We start from the raw sequence: 19,814 nt of genomic DNA on the forward strand, positions 1-19,814 counted from the left end.
AAATCGACTCTCTTCGATATTGCCTCAAGACAACCGCACTGGAGCTGCACGTGCCCAGTCACGTGCACCAGCCCGACATCCGAATGCAGAGAAAACTCCAGATTATCAGCAGATCTGCGCTAGATCGCCAACGCCGCCGAGCTGCAAAACGACAAAAGCCCGCTGTGAGTATCAGAGAATGGATTGAGGCCTGTGGGACGCCATGCGCTCTGATACTCGGCGATTATGCGGTCACCATTGGTCATAGCTCTTGCGCCGGAGCTTCAATTGCTGTCCAAGAGCAGCATTCGAACAGCAACAACACGACGATGGCTCTCTACTAGTCCGGGCCTGAAAGCTCCTCGATGCTCTGCTACGTCACTGGGTGGCTCGTTTTTCCTTCAGAACAGACTCTTCGAACGATCGAGATGTCTTGAGTCTATAATATCGAGGCGCAATTCCAGAGCGACCTCCACCTCAACTTCAACCTCGCCAACCCCACCACAAAAGCCTGCGTCGCAAACACCTCAATCCATCTCAGATCTCGCTCCCCACCGCCAGCGACAGGCCCGAAAGCAAGCTCTTCTTCACTCCTCGTCGTCCGAAGCTCCTCTGCCTCCCGATGCCTCCTCGCTCCTCACATCCGCCGCGGCGTCGCAGCCGAAGGATTCCTTTCGCCGAAGATTTTCTGCATACTTGTCGCTCACAAAGCCCCGCCTAACCGTCCTCGTTGTTCTGTCAGCCATGGCACCCTATGCGCTGTATCCGGTTCCCGAAATGCTGATGCCCACAATGACTGAGACGCCGAGTCTAAGCCCACTGACGCTTCTATTTTTGACAACTGGAACTGCGCTTTGTTCTGCGAGCGCCAACACTCTCAACATGCTCTACGAGCCGTCTACTGATGCCAAGATGACAAGAACAAGGAACCGACCGTTGGTGCGAGGCCTCATTTCGAATCGCGCGGCAGCTTTGTTTGCTGCCCTTTGCGGAGCAGCCGGCGTGAGCGCCCTTTATTTTGGCGTCAACCCCACTGTCTCGTTCTTGGGTCTTTCCAACATTGTCATTTATGCCGGCATTTATACTCCGCTGAAAGCGGTAACTTCATTCAACACATGGGTCGGTGCTGTTGTTGGCGGAATTCCACCACTAATGGGCTGGGCTGCCGCTGCTGGCGAAGCTGCCACAAAGGACGGGTCCTGGAAGGAGCTGCTCCTGGCCAGTGATGGATCTTCCATTGGTGGATGGCTGCTCGGAGGACTTCTTTTCGCTTGGCAGTTCCCACATTTCATGGCTTTGAGCTGGGGCGTCCGCGAAGAGTACAAGGCTGCGGGCCTGCGCATGCTTGCGTGGACCAATCCGGCGCGAAACGGGCGCGTTGCATTGCGATACAGCCTTGTCTTCTTCCCCCTGTGCTTCGGTCTTTGTGCAGCTGGCGTGACGGATTGGTATTTTGCTTTGACCAGCACGCCCCTCAACCTCTGGCAGGCCCGTGAGGCATACCGGTTTTGGAAATACGAGGGCCACAAAGGAAGCGCACGGGGTCTGTTCTGGGCCAGCGTGTGGCATCTCCCTGGTGTGATGATACTTGCACTGCTGCACAAAAAGGATATGTGGAGTCGAGCCTGGAGGAGCGTCTTTGGGGAGGATGAGGATGGAGAATGGGAAGAGGAGGAACTTGGAGAAATGGCAGGCATGGCAGCCGCGACGGCAGTTGAAAATGGAGAGACGACAAAGTCAAGACGGTGATTTACCACCACCCATTGTAGGAATATTTGATGATCTCTTTGTACAACGGGAAAAGGAAGCAAAAAAAAAGGAGAAATGCATATGTTTTGATATAGTGTCTGGGTGGCACGTGTACATTAGAGACATTAGAGGCATCACGCAACACTGTTTGTACAATAAATAGACGAGATTGGGTACAGTCGTCAAAAAGTGATGAGCAAAGTCATGAAAAGAGAAAGAAAAAAAAACATTTATAATTCTGTTCCGCCGAATTCCCATGCAAATGTTCCTTCTGTCACTATTATACATGATGAAAACGCTGTTTTCATCCCATGATATTTCCCCTTTTGCAATCTGACCCAAAAATGCTCGTAAATATTAGTGGTCAATCGAAAGATCCATCAAACAATCTGTATATCCCGTGCGTGTTTTTTTCTCCTTCTTTTTTCTCCTTTACTTCTGTTTTTTTCTCCCTGAACTGGGCATATCGGGGATTAAGTAATGTCAACAACGCCATATGAACGCCTTTACTGTGCCATGAATGCAAACAACTGTACAAAGACAATTAAGGAATGGAGCCGTAGCTCATGTGTAGTGACATGCATTGATAAATGCAAAGTTTTGTGTGTGCCGAGGCGGCGAAGAGTCAAAGTGAAACGAATGAAAGGAGGTGATGTAACAACACAAAAATAAGGGGAAAGGGGGTGAAGGGGGGGGAAGAAGGATAGTGTAGTTATAAAAAGAGTGTATGTGCGAGAGACGTCTCAGTATTTGTTTCCGTGAGGACGGTGGACAAGAGACTCCATGCCCCTCTCGGCAGAAAGGCGCTGGCTATCGAGATATGGGCTGCTGTCTTGGCTGGTGCCGGTGCCCCCCGCGGGACACGTATCCGTGGCTCATGCTTGCGGTAGAGCTGACGCTCGAGGAGTAGCCGTGGCCACCGTAGTAAGGCGCTGTTGCTCCCATTCCGTAGGAGGTCTGGTGGTGCTGAGGGTGGAGGTGAGACTGGGGGTGAGGCTGGAGATGCTGCTGCTGGTGGTGGTAGCTGGCGGAGCTGGAGTAGGAGTGAGTGCCGGACGAGCTCGTCGCGGGGCTACTGTAGGAAGCGTCTAGTTCATCAACGGGAGTCAGGCCGATGCCGGAAATGCCGCTATCGTCGTCATACCCTGTGAGTGCTCCCGTCTCGAGACGGTCACGGCGCGAAGCGGCACGGGCTGCGCTCTGGAGGTTCTTGAGGCCGTTGGACATGCACTAGAGGGAGAAGGACGCATGATGTTAGCAGTTGCTGGTGATGATGGAGGCAAAAGAGAGGGAATAGTGATGATAACAAATAGTTCTCCCATGCTATGATGGTGTATAACACAGATAGGAGGCATGCAATACAGAGAGAGTAAAGAGAAGAACATAGGATAGAAGAATGACTTTGGGCTTACCTTGGCTTCCACAACGTTCCACTTCTCTCCAGTTCGAGCTGCCAGACCGCTCCAAATCTCCTTGCGCATGCTCATGTACTCCTTGGCCAGGATCTGCATCTTGCGAGCATCCCAGTCGTCGGATCCTCTCCTCTCCATCAGTCGCTCATGGCGCTTGCGGCAGGCGTTGGGTGTCTTGGATGGAAAGTATTGCTCCTTGATCTGATTCCAGTTGAGCCCTTGCATGCGGGCCTGGAGGAGCTGCTGGTCGTCTTGTGGACTCCAGGCTCCAGAGCTGGGCCGATGCTGGGATGGCTGAGAAGATACCATGGGGAGGGTTGGCGAAGGGGCACTGGTAGAGTATGGTCCGTATGGTGGTTGTTGAGACGTCTGAAGCGGCGAGGGAATCGGCATGGCTGAAGAGGGAGGAGCGACATAGTAGGAGTCGGGCATCATGCGTGGCTGAGGGTACATGGAAGATGGCGGTAGGCCAGCGGGGAGGCCGCCGTAGCCCTGCTCGCCGGAGTTCTTGGTCTGTCTGGGCATTGCGAAGGAGTTGTCGAGCAGTTTTGATTCGGGAGGGAAAAAGATGACGATGGTTGTGGCGGATGATATGCAAAAATGATGGAAGAGAGTGCAAGTGTTGAAAAGAGATTGGTGTTTGGATGAGGTGATACGAGACCGGCTCGTTGACAAGGAAAAATGAAACAATTAGGTATTAAGAGTGATCGACTGGCGGAGGTCCTCGCGGTCCTGACCGAATTGGCCTGCAATGCGGTCTCCTTGAGGGTCTGGTCCTTGTAAGAGGGGGAACAGCGGCGAGTCGTCTGCAGGGGGGAGAAACTCAAAAAATAGTGGTGATGGCCAGCAAATGAAAGAATGAAGAAGCAAGTAAACAACAAAAAGTAACAAAAAAATGAGTAAACTTGGATGGGAAAAAAAACAAATTAACACACAAAAACAAAAATTGACTCTGGAGAGAAAAAGAAGAGAAGAGCAGGCTGCCGGGGGAGGATATAGGCCTGCTTTAAGCTTTGCGATGCATCATCTGTCAAGAGGCTAGAAACGAGAAACCATCATGGGCCTTGGGCGGCTGTCCGGATGAAACAAGACGGACTAAGCCCAATTGGACATGTACATGAAACGGCGCGCGTGTATCTGAAAAGCTCAGTCTGCCGAGAATGGCTCGCTGATATTGGTCGGGCTGGCACTACGATCGAGCCACGGGCGGTTAAGGGGAGCCTTTTTTAGGAAAGGCGGCTATCTTGACTGGGAAGGCTTGCCATGGCACTACTTGTCCGAGTAACTCACGCTGGGGTCTTGCATAAAAAAAAGCAGGAATGGGAAAGGAAATTTCCATGTTGCGTGCTAAAAGGGGGGAGGGTAGAGACCGTGTAAGGAAGCGCTTCGCCCTGATTTGCAAGGCGGCTAACACGAGTGAGATGACCACGACAAGCATCAAAAACATGTCTCGACACTATTTAAAAAAAAAGTTCTTCTTCTCAAAACTCCACAAGCTTCTCTACATCCATCCGAGGTGGATCATGCAGCCGTCAACGTGGTATGGAGAACTCGCTGCCTTGCAGAAAAAAAGGGCATGTCCACGGTCCACGATCCACTCTTCGCGATGAACTGCAGAAACGCGGCTGTGCTTATGGTCCCAGAGCCTGGCCGGCAATGACATCAAGGGCCATACCTTTCCAGAAACAGCGCAAGGCCCACGAACGATGGGCGCGAACAGGAAATGAGCGGGATCATTGCATTGCAGATTTTTTTTGGGGATCGCTCGGAAAGGATGTTGATGATGGGCCTGCCAGCCGCGCAAAACGCCGATGGAGGTGCAAGACACACGCTCAGCGCTCGGATCATGCGACGGCGCATGGCGGTTGAGGACCCGAGAGCCCCCTGCGCGGCCCAGTTTGCACATGGCAAGATGCATGTCTTTCCAGGGGTTTTGCCGCGCTGCCTTGCCCTTGGCGATCCAGCTGTGGGCGGGTTCTTTTCAGTGTAAGTCTGGAGGTTGGCGATATTGAATGAAGCTGGTGGGGAGCGTTGGTAGCAGAACGCGGGAATGGGCCCCACTAGCGGGAGGTGCGCCATTGGCTGGTTTGTAGCCTCAAGCGCGCGTCAAGGTATGGATCCATATTTACTAGACCAGATACGGGTTAAGTGCCTTCTATCTTTGGACGGCTTGCCAGAAGCGCCGCGCTAGGATCTTACCGCGCTGGTCTGATTGGCCGACTGCGGCGGGTATTCTCCAGGTACCTCCTCGCCTGGGAAGCGGTGCTACGGTACCTCGTCATAACGGCCGTGGCGAGGCCAGCAGAGGCCAGATCCATGAACAGGAAAAAAGCAATTGAGATGGAGCAGTCTCCACGGAACTAGACATTGGTCGCGGAAATTGGCCTTTGCGGATCGCGGGTCATGAGGGCGACGGAAACGTTTCAGCAGGACCTCAGTGGTCTTGTTACTCGTAGTTTTAGTCTAGGGGTGTTAGTTGTGGCTGGATTATGTGTTGGGCCAACAGCTACAAAAGCGCGTAATCTGCTGTTGGCTCTTTCATGTTGAAGGCTCTTTTTTTCTTCAAGTGGTTAATTATAGTCATTGGGGAATCACGTCATGATTCCATTTTTAGCAAGGTAGCATTCCAGGCATAGCTTGCCGCGACGCACGAAATTGATGGAGCGCTTTTTTTGGGACTTTGTCATATTCTTGGATGTATCTTTGCTGTCAATGGAATCTCTTTCCTCTTTTGTCTATTTTTTCCTCCGCTGAAAAGAAACGAGTGGGTAAGCGATGGGTAGTTACCTGAATGCTCGGACGCGATTGTAATACTCTTTGGAGGGAAACGCTCGTTTACTATTGAATTGCAAAAAAAACACATGTCTTGTGGCTTTACTGCACACTTCTGCATCGTTCTCGCTACACAAAACTCTGTGTTGTAAATTTTAGAAGCAAACATGTGTGGACTTTACATCTCCATGGTCATGTAAATTTACAAGTCTACATTCTATATCGATACAAAGGGCAATATTATATCTACCGGGTAAGTAGAGCTTCCGCTGAACGTTGAGCATCAGAATCTCATGTCGAACCTGAGCTTGTTCTTCAAGGTCTTGCTACGAATTTGCAAAATCCTATATCATCGCGTGAGGAAAATCCTGTCATAGAGTCTACCTCGGCTTTCGCCTCTTCGTTAGAGTCGAGTCTGTAGTGGAACTTTACGTTTCAGAGTCTATGAAACAACTTTTATCATTTTGGCTACTGCTCCGCGATTGCAATGGCGGCTCTTCCACGATACGAGATGGAATACCACATCACCAGCATGTTGGAAGGCGACGATGATGCAACCTTTACGGCCCGCAGAAATGGCAAGATTTTTTACATTGAGACTTCACCCTTGAACTTTGTCAATTCGCCTGCCGCAACACACAAATACAAGTCTTACTTGGAGGTTCTGCAGTCTGGTGAAGAGGTATTAAATGAAATATACGATATCGACGTCTATGATTGGGTTATGGCGCCATTTGAGCCCTTGCTCATTGAGCTCGCGCCTGATCCACCAATGGAGTCTGTTGAAAACATTCGAGTTACGTTGAAAGAATATTTCTATCCTGAATTCTTCGTGATTATACTCGACATCATTGATGAAAAGCTGCAGCCGCGCCGTGTGCTGACCGAGAGATCGCCCCATTGGCCATCATATGTTTGCTTTGATGACGATTTCTTGGATGATCTTGAAACTTGGACAGCCTTCTACGATCCAGCTGGAATCGTCACGAGTCATGAGAAGCCTGAAGATGCACTCTTCAAGCCACCAAAAAAAGGTTCTGATTGAAAAGGGCCAAATCGCATGCTTCTTGAAGCGCTGCCATGGCAGTGTACAAATCATCCAAGAGCTCAAAACATACAAAAAGATTCATGCGGCCGGCTTAGACTCTCAAGTGAATCTATGTCACATGTACGGCATTGTGATGGATGACAATAACTTTATCCTTGGGCTCTTATTAACCCATATTGAACGTGGTCGACCATTGTCCAACATTGTCAGCCCTGAAGAACCCAATGACCCTCTACCTGCAGTTAGAGAACGGTGGATGGGTCAGATAGAGGCTGCCTTATCGGCGCTACACGCAAGCGATATAGTTTGGGGAGACGTAAAGGCAGAAAATATTTTGATTGATGAGAAGAATAATGCTTGGCTGATTGATTTTGGGGGAGGTTATACTGAAGGATGGGTCGACAAAGACGTAGCAGGGACCGCGGCGGGGGATTTTGCTGGGATGGCTGAGCTGAAGAGACTTTTGTTTCCTTCAACTTGGTGGAGGTAGCCCCAAGGCAGTACCGAGAAATATCAGTGAATTTCTGAAGATCCTTTGGACCGACAGTAACTATTGATGTGCTCTTCATCAATAGATACGTGCAGACTTGCATGCTTTACAAAAACTACTATTAGCGTAATCTAACTCATTGCAAGAGCCTCAATTATTGAAAAGTTAATTTAGGGTAATAATGGTTAAGCAGCTCTCTTTCAGCCATCAGCTTCTGTCTTTCGTTATATAACCCGTTAGATCCCGCCAAGGCGATACAAGCGGATATCGCCTTTGACGCCCCCCAATCAACGCCGCCCAAACCATCTTCGCCGCAGCGCTTTGCAACGGTGGATCATCGCCACTATGACGATGGCGGGGAAAGCCAATTGAATGAACTGGCTATGATCGAAAAGAATCCGACATTTCCCACGAGCTTTCCTTCCCCGCATACTAAGGAGTAGTAAATCTTGTCATTTGTGGACCTACGAAAAGGGATCAGTGTTAATATATAGCATTTGCATTGCATTCGCAAGTTAAGCGAAGTCATATTCTCAATGCCTAACGCCGGGAGCCGGCAATTACAGCCCTCTCCGGCACCAAGCTATTAGTCATTTGAACGGTCTGAACGGAGCACATGCGCATGCACATCATCTAGATTTACTAGCGAGCTGGCCTCTCGCTGAGTTTCCCAGTTGGGCGCACGAGATAACAGAGGGGGCGAGGGCGGTTTAGCTGAGGTTAGCTTAGCCCTACCGAGAAATCACCAGCCAAAAAGATTGTTCAGAGTCTCAATCAGAAAGGATAACAGATATCAAAAGGGCGTGTCAGACCTGTCAATGCTCTTCTCCATAGATAGGCAGATACGTGTAAAAAAAAGTCATATTCCATGGTCAGTGGATTCTCAGCGGGGGGCTTCCGGGCGGTCGGGCCAGGGTACCGCTTTATCGGCGTGGAACAACCTCATGGATTTTTGTTCTCTTACAGATCGTATGAAGCACCAACTGACCGAAACACGGCGGGTGGCTTAGGACGTGCTAACTAATAACGGGCATAAACCAGTATCACCACCTGCTAAAACAGCCATCTCGAACAACAAAGGAGGGGAGAGTTCCGCGCCGATCCACGCTCTTGACGCCTCTCGGAGCCGCGACAAAACCGCGCTGGCCTTGGAGAAATCTGGGGAAGTCCGGGGTCCCCCCTAGCCTAGCACCGGCCTTAGCATATCTCAAGCAGGCCCTTTTAGCTCGTCCGGCTCGTTTTGTTATCAAAGCCCGCCCTTGACGCCGTCCTATCAGTTCCCCGTCGTTATCAGCTGCCCTGGGTTACGTACGTAGCGCGCTGTGGCAACTTGAGTCTTTTGCCATTTGATACCAAACTGGAGCCCCTTGTCTAGGCTGCTTATCGCCTAGAGCGAGCGATCGGGGCTGTAGGAACGATGGGAGATAAGCACTGGGTGCAGTGCAGGGTGTGGTGTGTGTGTGTGTTGCGAGTTGAGTGTAACCTTAGCGTGTAGGGATTGAAGATCCAAGATGAGGAGAAGGCCGAAGAGAGAAAGACGTTCGAATACCTCATAAACGCATCACGCGCGCCCTTGTCCGGCAGAGGGCTGTCTTCTTTCTTCCCTATTTCGATCTCTCTTCTGATTATAATTGGAACAATGCCCGCTGTCTCCCCGATATAAGTCTGGCACAGAGTCTCACATTATCACGCGGTAATTTGATATTCTGAGACAACCAACCTACCTATACGCTGTGTTTTTGGGAATGCAGCATCGAGCTACGATATACTTGTCTCGACGGGATATTCTGTTGTGACAGAGCCTCTCTACCCATCACTACATACTCCTTTCAACAACTCCCACAGATTAATAAGACAACCTCATCCACCATGTCCCGCAACAGGAGCAACAGCAACAGCGGTGGCAGCACCAAGAAAGACGCCAACACGATGAAGTTCATCGACCCGCGCGACCTCGACGACTCCGTCGACCAAGCCACCCGCGACGCCGTCGACCTCGCCGCCCTGGGCCACAGCCAGGCCCTCTCGCGCAAGTTCGACATCTGGAGCATGCTCGCCCTCGCCTTCTGCGTCCTGGGCACCTACTCCACCGAGGCCCAGGACCTCTCCAGCGGCCTCACAAACGGCGGGCCCGTCGCCGTGCTCTGGGGCCTCGCCGTCGTGACAATCTTCAACCTGTGCGTTGCCGTGTCCATGGGCGAGCTCTGCAGCAGCATGCCCACCGCGCTGGGGCAGGCCTTTTGGATCTCGCAGCTGAGCCAGACGCCGCTGGGACGGTTCGCCGCGTACATGTGTGCGTGGATCAATACCTTTGGGTGGTGGACGTTGACGGCGTCGCAGAATGCCTTCATGACGGAGTTTGTGCTGGGCATGAAGGTCATGTTTGATCCCGACTGGGATGGCGCGAACAAGGGCTGGGTGCAGTTCCTCGTCTATGTCGGCATCACTATTGCCTTTACGGCCATTAACCACGTTGGCTGCCGCAATGAAAAGTTTCTGCCCGGCTTCAACAACTTTGTCGGCATCTGGTACGTCGGCTTGTTCTTCGTGCTTGGCCTTGCGCTGCTCATCTCTGTCGGCATCAAAGACGACCTCAAGTACCAGTCGGCCAAGTTTGTGTTTGCCACTTGGATCAACCAGAGCGGCTGGCCTGACGGCGTTACTTGGTTCATCGGGCTTGTGCAGGGCGCCTATGGTCTCACGGCCTTTGACTCTGTCATCCACATGGTTGAGGAGATTCCCGCGCCTCGCAAGAATGGACCAAAGACCATGTACTTGTCCGTCCTCTGCGGCGCCATTTCTGGATTCATCTTCATGGTCATGTGCCTCTTCACCATTCAGAACTTGGACAATGTTCTGGACCCTCCTACAGGTCTCCCGTTTGTGGAACTCTTGCAGGAAACGGTTGGACTCAACGGCGCTGCTGTTTTGGTTGCCCTCTTCATCTTCAATGGCATGGGCCAAGGAGTCAGTGTCCTGACCTCTGCTTCTCGTCTTACGTGGAGTTTCTCCCGCGATGGCGGTATTCCCTATGCCGCATACTTTTCTCACGTCGACCCTACCTGGAAGGTTCCAGTTCGTGCTCTGTGGCTCCAAGCATTCATCATCAGCCTCGTTGGCATCTTATACCTCTTTGCAAACACTGTCCTGGAAGCCATTCTCAGCGTCAGCACGATTGCTCTGACCGTCTCATATGGCATGCCCATCGTTGTCCTACTCATGGTAGGCCGTGACAAGCTGCCACCGGGAGAGTTCAAGCTGGGAAAATTCGGCATGCCTCTCAACGTCGTCTCCGTTATATACTGTGTCATCACAACAGTATTCTTCCTCTTCCCTGGCGACCCTAACCCTGCGCCGGCCGACATGAACTACGCCATTGCCGTGTTTGGCGTCATGCTCGTCGCTGCCATTGGCTTCTGGTTTGTCAAAGGCCGGGTCTCATTCATGCAAATGGATGAAGAGTTGATGGGTGAAGCGGTGCGTGAGCTCTCGTATGATGAGCAAAACGTCCACGTAGATTTATCAGCGGATGCTAAATAAGAACTGTACGGTTTTGATTTGTAGCGGAGTTATGGGCTTTTGTTTTTATTTGTTAATTCTGTCCAAGTTTCTTGCTTAAAAAAGTACATATGAAGAATATCGAGCTTGGAGGTTTTACTTTCTATACATAATTCTGTGCGAGTTTTGAAGTTGCATATGTGCACTTATTTAGGCTCGTGCAAAGAAGATATTGGCTAGTAACTCAGATATTACTACTTGAGAGAATAGCAATAATGGTAAAATGATATGATGAATGAGCATTCGACGCCAAATAAAAAAGCAATTCTAAACTTGTGCTACCGTAAAAAGGAGCCTGTTATTGCCTCCTGTCCATCCATCACACGAAAGGCTGCCTCCTCCATCCATTAGTCTAATTGCCATCGTACAGCTTGCCCGCAAAATCACAAACCAAGTCCAGCATAGCATGCAGCACTCCCTCCTCCGCCCAAAAGTGCCCTGCCGATCCAATCTCGTGTCCCTGGAACTGCGATCCCGGCTGCGAGCTCAGCCGTCCCACCCAAGCACGCAGCTTGCCAACAGGCACAAAGATGTCCTTGTCTCCGAAGACGGCCAGGGTGGGATTCCGCACCAACTTAGCCTCCGCGTCGTCTTCTTGACGGGGCTTCTGCCTTGCAAACACCGACGGGACCAACGACATGGTTGCGAGATGCGTAACGAGGCCTTGCAGTGGAGACACGAGCAGATAGGCCGGCCGGGGCATGATGAAGCCGCTTGCTGGTGAGAGCTTGCCCTTTGCCGGTGTTGCTGCTGCAGGCGGACTAGATGATTTCTCGGAACTGCCTGTAGGAGTCTTGCGGGAGGCTTTCTGCTGTCCGCGTGCCACGGCGGCGCGAGCCTCCTGCACCGCTTGGGTTTGCCTTTCAGCCCAGCTTTCAGCCCGCAGGCGTATTTGGGCAGCATGAGATCCACAGTCTGGAGAGCTGAATGGCTCAAGGACCTCGTTCAGGGGCGGCAGTTGAGTAGTTATCATGGCTCCATACGAGTAGCCTGCCATCATCAAGACGGGCGGCACGGCCTTTTCTGATGGCGGCTCTGCCACGCGGTGGCCAAACGGATCCAGACGATGAAGATAGTGCGCCATGAAGCCAACGAAGCTGGTGTAATCGCCGCATTCCGGCTTTGCCGTCCATGACGTTGTTCCGGCAGACCGACCAGCACCTCTGCATCTCACATGAATCTCATTAGCGGCTCACGTCCTCTTATTCGGTGTTGTTCACACACGCGTACCGAAAGTTAAACGTCCCCAGCAAGTATCCTTTCCGGAGCAGCTGCTCGGCCGCAATGTCCATCAACGGATCATCAAAGCTGCCGCCCATCGGAGCATAAGGATGCGCAAACACAACGGCGTGGCGCTTCCAAGGCGCGGCGCCCTCTGTGTAGAACGAGTCTGGGTGATAGACCCGACAGTCCAGCGCGGTCCCATCGTGGATGCTGGGGATGCTCAGCGTGAATGAAGGCTCGGGCAGCATCTTCTTCTCTTTCGCATTTTGAGCGACACGGAGGATGAAGCTGGCGATGCTGATGCCCGCGGCTGGTGGGTCGTCGTTTGTCGCAGAATGGAGGTTTTGCTGTGGAAAATGGGGCTCCAGTTATTCACCTCCCTAAGCTTCCTAATCTTGGCTTCGCCTTAGCTTTGGGCGCGACGTCACTTTCCCAGATGATCGTTTGCGGCGATTGGACGGCCGAGGCACATGATTTTTGTGATGCGATGCTGTGAAGAATTTAAAGTACGGTACGTAAAGAATGACAATGTGAAGAATTGTGCAACTTTTCAAGCTTCCATGGGTATCTTTCTATTTTTTTTTTTCTACAACATTCCTTTCTAGATAATCTTTCCAATCAACATTTGTTTCTGCTTATTGCTTCTTCTTATTCTTGGCATCCAGTGCCTTCTGCTTCAACTCCTTAATAATTCTCTTGGTCTCATTGATAAGTCCCATGATAAGCGGTACAAAAATCGGCCCAAGCAGCGGAAGATAGACGGCAATCTTGTGCTCGTCTGGGAAGTACAGCTGTCCTACCATGCTCTTCTCGAAAAAGGCCCTCTCTGCCTCTTCCTCTGCAATTCTCGCATGCTTCAACCCTTCGGGCCCGCCAAGATCTGCGCAAGCCAGTTCCAGGTGATGCATCGTCTTGGAGACGCCATCTGCAACGTTCCGAGGGATCGAGATGGAAGGCAGCGCGAGTGATAGCCTTGCAAGCGACCCTAGCGTGGACGATGCACGAAGCAAGAGATCAGTAGATCGGATGCGACCGAGAGTAGAAAGCCTCAAGGGTAGAGACCCAGACTGAGGTGTGCCCAAGAGCGAAAGAAGATGGCCGCCAAAGGTAAGCATTGGCTGCTTCAGCGTTGCAGTAGATACGTGGCTTTCCGTGTCTGGCTGAGATAGCAGGTACACGGTGCCCCATTGGGGAATCATCCATGACTGCGAGGTTTCTGTCTCGGCGTCCAGTCCAACCGTCTGATTTCCAATGTATATGACAAAGTTGACTGTCGGCGCCTTACCAATAGATGGCGACAGCGGCCACTCGGCGGCATTGATAAACGAGGACAGATGCTCTTTGTTGAGCACTTGGGATTGCACGCCAGGCACGGCGTATAGCTGAACCTGTGTGTCGATGGTGAAGTTGTGAATCGGACGCAAAACTTCTAGCATCGGCCGGATATACTCGTCCAACGCAGCCTCAATATCCCAAGTATTGGGTAGCCCTCTATCGGTAAAGAGAGAGAAAGTAAGGTGGTAAGTTGGAGCGTATCGTAGTGATCGAGTCGTTCTCTTCGAGAGTGCCTCCGCAGCTTCCGCGCTCAGGCCCTGGGGACGTACACCGGTGGACATGGATGATGTAGAGAGAAGATATGAAATAATGGACTGTTCCTCGGCAAAAGTGGCGCGGAGTTCGTTTGTAATGTAGGAGGCAAGCGGCGATGATGACGACGTAAGAGACGGAACATGGTTTGGAGGGTAGGTGATGTCGAGTACGGCAGATTCTTGGTTCAGCGATGCGGAGCTGCTCGTCCCCGGCTTGAGTCGAATCGTCAGGGCGGTTTGGAAATCGTCTCTCCGAATAGGCGCGTTCCGCGGCGCAAGCTCCAGGCGCAGATGGTGGCCGGAGAAGTCGTTCAGATCGTCCAGCGCATGCTGGGTCAGGCGGATGAGATTCTGCGCTTCTTGGTCTTGCAGGGAATCCGCCTGTATCGAGATCTGGAGGGGGGAAGACAGGTCGACAGGCCTAATAACCATGTAAAGTCAGCTGGGGTTCGACAAGGCAATGTCCTGGGGGCATCGGATAGCCATACCTTGCCGTCAGCCCATTTCAGCATGCTATCCAGAGGCAAATCAGCGCGATATATGGCTGTTGTCTTCCACCAAAACGGCACGCCAAGCAGAAGCACGACTAGCCAGAAAGACAAGACGACATAGGATCGCTGTTTGACGGCCGATCGCTTCTCAGGAGGAGGCAGAGTAGGCGCAGGCGCAGAATCGCTGGGCGCCTGCAGCGGCTCTGATTCTCCAGACGCCATGATTGCCGTCCTGGGGAGATGAAAGAGAGCGGCTGGTCCTGGATCGGCTATTGCGCAGAGTCAATGCCTTGATGCTCCAGTATACGTTGTAATGAATGGATGCTATCTGGACCCTGATGGGTCTGGAGCTAAGTGGCATTAATGACATTGCCTGTCCAGGAACGGGAACTCAGCTGCGGCGCAGTCACGTGCTCGCTCTCTATTTCGATGAGTACTCAACAACATTGCATCGATGCATCTTTGAGATTCTGGCATCGTGTTTGCTCATTTCATTCCTCGCTTCTTTTTCTCTACATGAGCAACTGCCATTAATTACTGCCTTGAATCTATGGCTAACATATCGGGGAACATGAACCACGCTGCTACGGCCGCCAGCTGAACTCAGATTCAAGCCACAGGCAGCTTGGTCCAAATGTGAACCAGAATACATCGAAATCAACCAAAACGCCCATCTTGTCCCAGTCATTCGTCATATCATCATTAACACACGCACTGGTCAGGCTCTGTGTATTGCCTAGCCATTCACCACCTACAGCGTCGCCATAAACGCAGGCAGCGCCAGTCCGAGGCCTACAGCTATCCACTTCATGCGAACATGGCCCATCTATCGCCAATCTTGTTAGCATACTGCCTAATTGTTATGCATAGAAGAGATTCGATCCGGTACGGCTTACCTCTCCAATGCTAGGAGCTGCTGCGCTGCTCGTGGTGGCCGCTGCCGCTGAGCTGCGAGTTGCAGTTGATGACTGCTTGCTGGAACCAGTCGGGCTGCTCACTGCTGAGCCTGTCTCGGCTGGGGTCGATGAGCCACCACCCGCCGTTGTTCCCGGAGAGGCATCACCAGTGGCGGTGAAGCTCGCTGCCTCTGTTGGAGCAGGGCCGGTCGTTGCAGGGCCGGTGGCGGCAGCATCTGCAAACTTGGTGCAGAGGCCAATCGCCCCAGAGTTCTTCTCCAATGCGCTCCAGATGGTCGGATGAGCGCTTTGCCCCGTGCTCACACAGGTTGCTACCGCATTGTCCCACGTGTCTGGGTCGTAGTTGTTGTTGTCATCATAGCAAAGACAGCTAGCCTGCTCCTTGTAGGACGAGCTATCAAAGTTGGAGACGGCCTTCTCGCAGCTGGCGACGTAACGCTCAACGGCAAGACAAGCATCGTGAAAGACGCCAAATCCATTTTGCTGCTGGAACTCGGCCATGCACTGCGCAACGTCGCCAACCGTGCTTTGCGAGCAGCACTGGGTTGGCATGCCAGTGAAGTCGACTGTGCAGGAGCCAAAGCCGTATGGCTCTCCTTGGCAGAAGTTCTTAACACATGCTAGTTGATGAGTGTGTTAGCAGTGAGACCCGGTACAAGGCGTGTCAACTGTGGAATTACTGACTCGGTGCGAGCTGTGCATTGGAGAAATCGCATTTCTCTATCACAAACTTGCAGGTTGTAAACTTGTTTTGAGCCGACATTGTGACTTGAGGATGCTTCTTTGATTCAGCGCTGTTGACCTATGGCATCAACTCATGAAAACGGACATTATAACGCCAAGACTCTGGCTTTTAAATATCTACTATTGCTCCTACAATTTCTTGATCCATCTCTAGCAGTGTTGGATGCCTCAATACAGCTCCAGCCTAATTTTCAGCTGCGACGATAGCGCGTAAATAATGTGGCGGTAATGGCAGACTATTGAGACAGCTAACCCAATACTGGCGACGATCGTCCAGGCACAGCAACCTCGTCTTGCCTAATTTGTACTTGGCTACTCAGTTCACCAGATAATTCAGGCGATTTATGGCATGGCTCCTGGGAGCGGGAGAACGGGTGTGGCGAAGCTGTAATGAAGACAGTATAGCTGTCTTGAATATCAAGAGCGCAGCCACGCCTAGCTGGCTGTTAGTCATTTGCTCCAGGGCAAGCATAGAAGCTATGCTTTTAGCTTCGGTGAGTTGATGTTGTAGGCGCAGCAGATCAAGATGCCTCTCTGGGGCAGATTCAAGCTAATATGAGAGGCTTCGAATCATGTCGACTCTGGGCTGTGGCGAAGACTTTCAGGTGGCCATCTTTGTCGGGCTATATCGGCATTAAGCTGCAAGTCGCAGTTGTATGATTCGATAGAGGTGTTGCTAACTATGAATAATACCGATACGTGTAAAACACTATCGCTTGGACATTTGACAAAGCAAGGGAGAGAGAAAGGAACAACAGACGCAGACGCTACTCACCATATAGACTTAGGAAAGTTTTCTTGACTTTTATGCCAATACACGTTCTCCAGCATTGTGAAAATGGTGGGAAAAGGCATTGCATATACATCATAGTAGCATCGAAATGATCTTCCAGCAATGTATGGACCTGGACATCCCATCAGGTGTTCAAATCTTTTTATGGTGAATCGCATGCATCGATCGGCTAGCCCCTTCGCCTGCATTTGACATGTATCCTTGATCCACCCAATCGAGCAGTCTTATCTATTCATATAGTAGAACACGACGACGTATATTCATACTCCCCTTATTCTGTCTAGATCTATCAGGTTAATCCATCTTTAAGCTGCAGCTCTGCTATCAGATCCGCTACAATGCAGGTTGACTGAAGTTTCTCTTGTCGCGGATTTAGTATACAAGGCACCATCATCATCCTGGAATGCACAAACGCCGTCACATCCCACTGAATGCAATGGCGCCACGCTACGTATCACACAGAATTGCATGGCTGCGTTGCGCCGGCTAAGAAGCATGAGCGATCTCACTTTGTAGATTGATGGAATCTGCATCGATCAACGTCCACAGCCGAACGTAGCGCCCAGGTCGCACTCATGCGAGACATTTGCAAGCAAGGCGCGGAGGTGGTCGTCTGGCTTAGTGAGGAAGATGAGACGAGTAAGACGGCCATTCAGTATCTAAAAGACATTACGCTGATGGGCGTGGACAAGGGGTGGATGGAAAGATGTCTGCCTCTTTTGGCAGGCTTGTAAGTGAAGAAAGACTCGGACGACTCGATTGGACCTCTGTTTCAGCGATTTTGGTTCTCTCGCATGTGGACGATTCAAGAAGTGGCGTTGCTACTGCAACATCGGGTTCAGGTCCTTTGTGGAGGTTTCTTGCTACCTTTGGTATTTGGTTATTGCACTAGATATGCTGAGAGCATCGGACTACCGGTGGGGAAGTGACACTCTGCTATGCAATTACAGGCGTATCTGAGTAGATCTTGACAGAGAAGAGGGAAGGGAGTGCAAGTTGGCCGAGGCTGTTGGATATTTTTGCTTCACGGCAGGAAAAGAATTGTACAGATCCAAGAGACCGAATCTTTACCCTGTTTGGCATTTCCCAGGAACTGGACATTACGGTCCCAAGCCCAGACTACTCAGACCCTTTGAGCCGCATCTACGCAACTGCCACTGTGGCATGTTCCACAAACGACTCTTCCATGGAATTCTTCTACAACGTCCCCTCGGATAGCAGGCGAGCTGGACTGCCTTCAAGGGCGGTAGACTGGGGAGACCCAGCCTGGCCCAGCAAAGCAACGCCGCCCGTGCGACGGTTACAAAGAAGCCATTCAGGGCTAGTGGACTGTCCGCTTCGAAGTTGGACCTTTTTTAGAAGCGACACTTCGTATTGAGGTGCAAGGATCCGTTGTTGATTCGGTACGGCGGGTTGGACAACCGCTGTCGATGAAGGGCCGGCAAAAGTCGGTCATTGACGAGGAGGTTTGTTTGGGACGGCCTTGCTGTGGAAGCGAATGATTGGTGGAACCTTGAGGATATTGCTGATGATGTACATGCGGCTGTTGGATCTTTGCGGGCTGGGTTGATCTTGCAACTTGTGTTGGATACGGGGACGAACAAGGTGATGAGGATGAGAGTAGATGGTATGATTTGCGTGACACGCCTCTGGAGTATCATAGTTCTGAAGAAGAGGACGAGTATGGAGAGCCTCGTTCATCATTCTGGCCATGGTACGAAGCCATCAAAACATATGCACTTGCAGGATGCCTTCAGATCAGCCATCTGCAGCACTGCAGTCAGTTCTAGCTCTCAACAAGGATGCCCGGATCAAAATTTTACTTGTAAGACATGTTGCCGAAAGGAGCGGTTAATCGTTACAGACAGTAGCGCAATCGGGCTGCTTCCGGATATAGCAGAAGCTGGAGGCGTTATTGCGCTTATCCCGGGCCTTACACATGTCAGTCGTTCTTGCCCAGAGGTGATATCGCTACGTTTGCCATGCGAAGACAACATGGTATTATGGATGGCGAAAGATGGGACAAGGATGGCTTGCTCGCCCGAGGACTGTGGTTGGTATATGAGCGATCCTTGTAAATATCTCACAACAACATAATACTGTTGGATATGAGTGATTGTGGGTATTATAGATGCGTGTACCAGCCAGTTGGCTGTGTCGCGATATCCACCGTTTTTTATTTCGCATAGCGTATATTCTATAAGCAGAAGAGGTTCAAAACTTATTGATACATCACCTCGCACAGAGTAACGGTAAGTGGCACCGAATGAATAACACTGCGACGTCGGAATTCAATTACCCTTGCCGAGAGGTGTCTCAGCAATAAATCGACTCAGCTCCGAGCACTGTGCGGACGGCGGCCGGGGCTTTTAAATGGTGAATGGCGATACGAGGGATGGTGGATAGACGAGAGCATATGGAAGAGTTTGTTGAGCAGCAGCTATTCAGTGCCAAGTTGCGTAATGAAGTACATGGAAAGTATATGTATTTACACAGCTTACGTCAAGTCAATAGTTTGATTTATCAAAATAAAATTCTTTGCTGTTAAAGGTCCGTTTTCACTGCTGCATCTCTGCATTAGATTATAAGCATTGTGACGAGCTGATGGTGACATCTTCCATGCATATTGCCCACAACACCCAGCGTCAGGTGCTCAACATCCCAGACTTGGCCTCGATGCCAAACATTCATCAACATCATATAATCTTAGTCACCACAAGTTCGGTTAAGCAGTGTTAGCTGCGAAGCACAGGTCAAGCCAAGCTTCCGCAACACAGCGCAACCGACCACGCGACAAACCCCTTCCACGACATTAAAGTCCTTTTCAAAGCGCACTGTATCTGAGGAACAGCATTGGCAATCTTCTCAACTTGCCGGATTCAAGACGTCGCCGTGATTGCTGAATGTGGGCTGGGCCGCGTCGAGCGTATATACGCATGCATCGTGACAGGCCAGGAATCCCAGCCTTTGTTTTTTTTTTTACCAACACCTCCCTTGCTCGATCCACTGTGGACGAACCGAAACCCCGCACGCCCAGAAGCAAAGATG

The 19,814-nt window shown here is 51.2% G+C and overlaps 7 protein-coding genes across 7 annotated transcripts; 3 read left to right on the plus strand and 4 right to left on the minus strand.

The window, feature by feature from the left end:
• Positions 1-125: 125 nt before the first annotated feature.
• TrAtP1_006153 (uncharacterized protein) lies at positions 126-1,951 on the plus strand. Its single transcript, XM_014082795.2, has one exon. It carries the CDS (start codon positions 226-228, stop codon positions 1,726-1,728), a length of 1,503 nt encoding a protein of 500 aa, XP_013938270.2. The 5' UTR covers positions 126-225; the 3' UTR covers positions 1,729-1,951.
• A 587-nt stretch (positions 1,952-2,538) lies between these two features.
• Positions 2,539-3,665, minus strand: TrAtP1_006154 (uncharacterized protein; the record flags this gene model as incomplete). The annotated part of the gene is made up of 2 exons (XM_014082796.2): positions 2,539-2,958; positions 3,141-3,665. The coding sequence occupies 2 exons, from the start codon at positions 3,663-3,665 to the stop codon at positions 2,539-2,541; spliced, it is 945 nt and encodes a 314-aa protein (XP_013938271.2).
• Positions 3,666-6,399: 2,734 nt separating this feature from the next.
• TrAtP1_006155 (uncharacterized protein) lies at positions 6,400-6,957 on the plus strand (the record flags this gene model as incomplete). Its single annotated transcript, XM_014082797.2, has 1 exon — positions 6,400-6,957. The coding sequence occupies one exon, from the start codon at positions 6,400-6,402 to the stop codon at positions 6,955-6,957; it is 558 nt and encodes a 185-aa protein (XP_013938272.2).
• A 1,858-nt stretch (positions 6,958-8,815) lies between these two features.
• TrAtP1_006156 (uncharacterized protein) lies at positions 8,816-11,100 on the plus strand. The gene has a single exon (XM_014082798.2). It carries the CDS (start codon positions 9,320-9,322, stop codon positions 10,988-10,990), a length of 1,671 nt encoding a protein of 556 aa, XP_013938273.1. The 5' UTR covers positions 8,816-9,319; the 3' UTR covers positions 10,991-11,100.
• Positions 11,101-11,151: 51 nt separating this feature from the next.
• Positions 11,152-12,609, minus strand: TrAtP1_006157 (uncharacterized protein). The gene is made up of 2 exons (XM_014082799.2): positions 12,239-12,609; positions 11,152-12,171 (listed from the first exon to the last, which is right to left on the minus strand). The coding sequence occupies exons 1-2, from the start codon at positions 12,478-12,480 to the stop codon at positions 11,361-11,363; spliced, it is 1,053 nt and encodes a 350-aa protein (XP_013938274.1). The 5' UTR covers positions 12,481-12,609; the 3' UTR covers positions 11,152-11,360.
• Positions 12,610-12,716: 107 nt separating this feature from the next.
• On the minus strand, positions 12,717-14,649 carry TrAtP1_006158 (uncharacterized protein). Its single transcript, XM_014082800.2, has 2 exons — positions 14,310-14,649; positions 12,717-14,242 (listed from the first exon to the last, which is right to left on the minus strand). Exon 2 carries the CDS (start codon positions 13,846-13,848, stop codon positions 12,868-12,870), a length of 981 nt encoding a protein of 326 aa, XP_013938275.2. The 5' UTR covers positions 13,849-14,242; positions 14,310-14,649; the 3' UTR covers positions 12,717-12,867.
• A 523-nt stretch (positions 14,650-15,172) lies between these two features.
• Positions 15,173-15,781, minus strand: TrAtP1_006159 (uncharacterized protein; the record flags this gene model as incomplete). Its single annotated transcript, XM_014082801.2, has 1 exon — positions 15,173-15,781. One exon carries the CDS (start codon positions 15,779-15,781, stop codon positions 15,173-15,175), a length of 609 nt encoding a protein of 202 aa, XP_013938276.2.
• Positions 15,782-19,814: the final 4,033 nt, after the last annotated feature.

Source organism: Trichoderma atroviride, chromosome 3, assembly GCF_020647795.1.
Source record: "Trichoderma atroviride chromosome 3, complete sequence".
In the NCBI taxonomy this organism is placed as follows: Eukaryota; Fungi; Ascomycota; class Sordariomycetes; order Hypocreales; family Hypocreaceae; genus Trichoderma; species Trichoderma atroviride.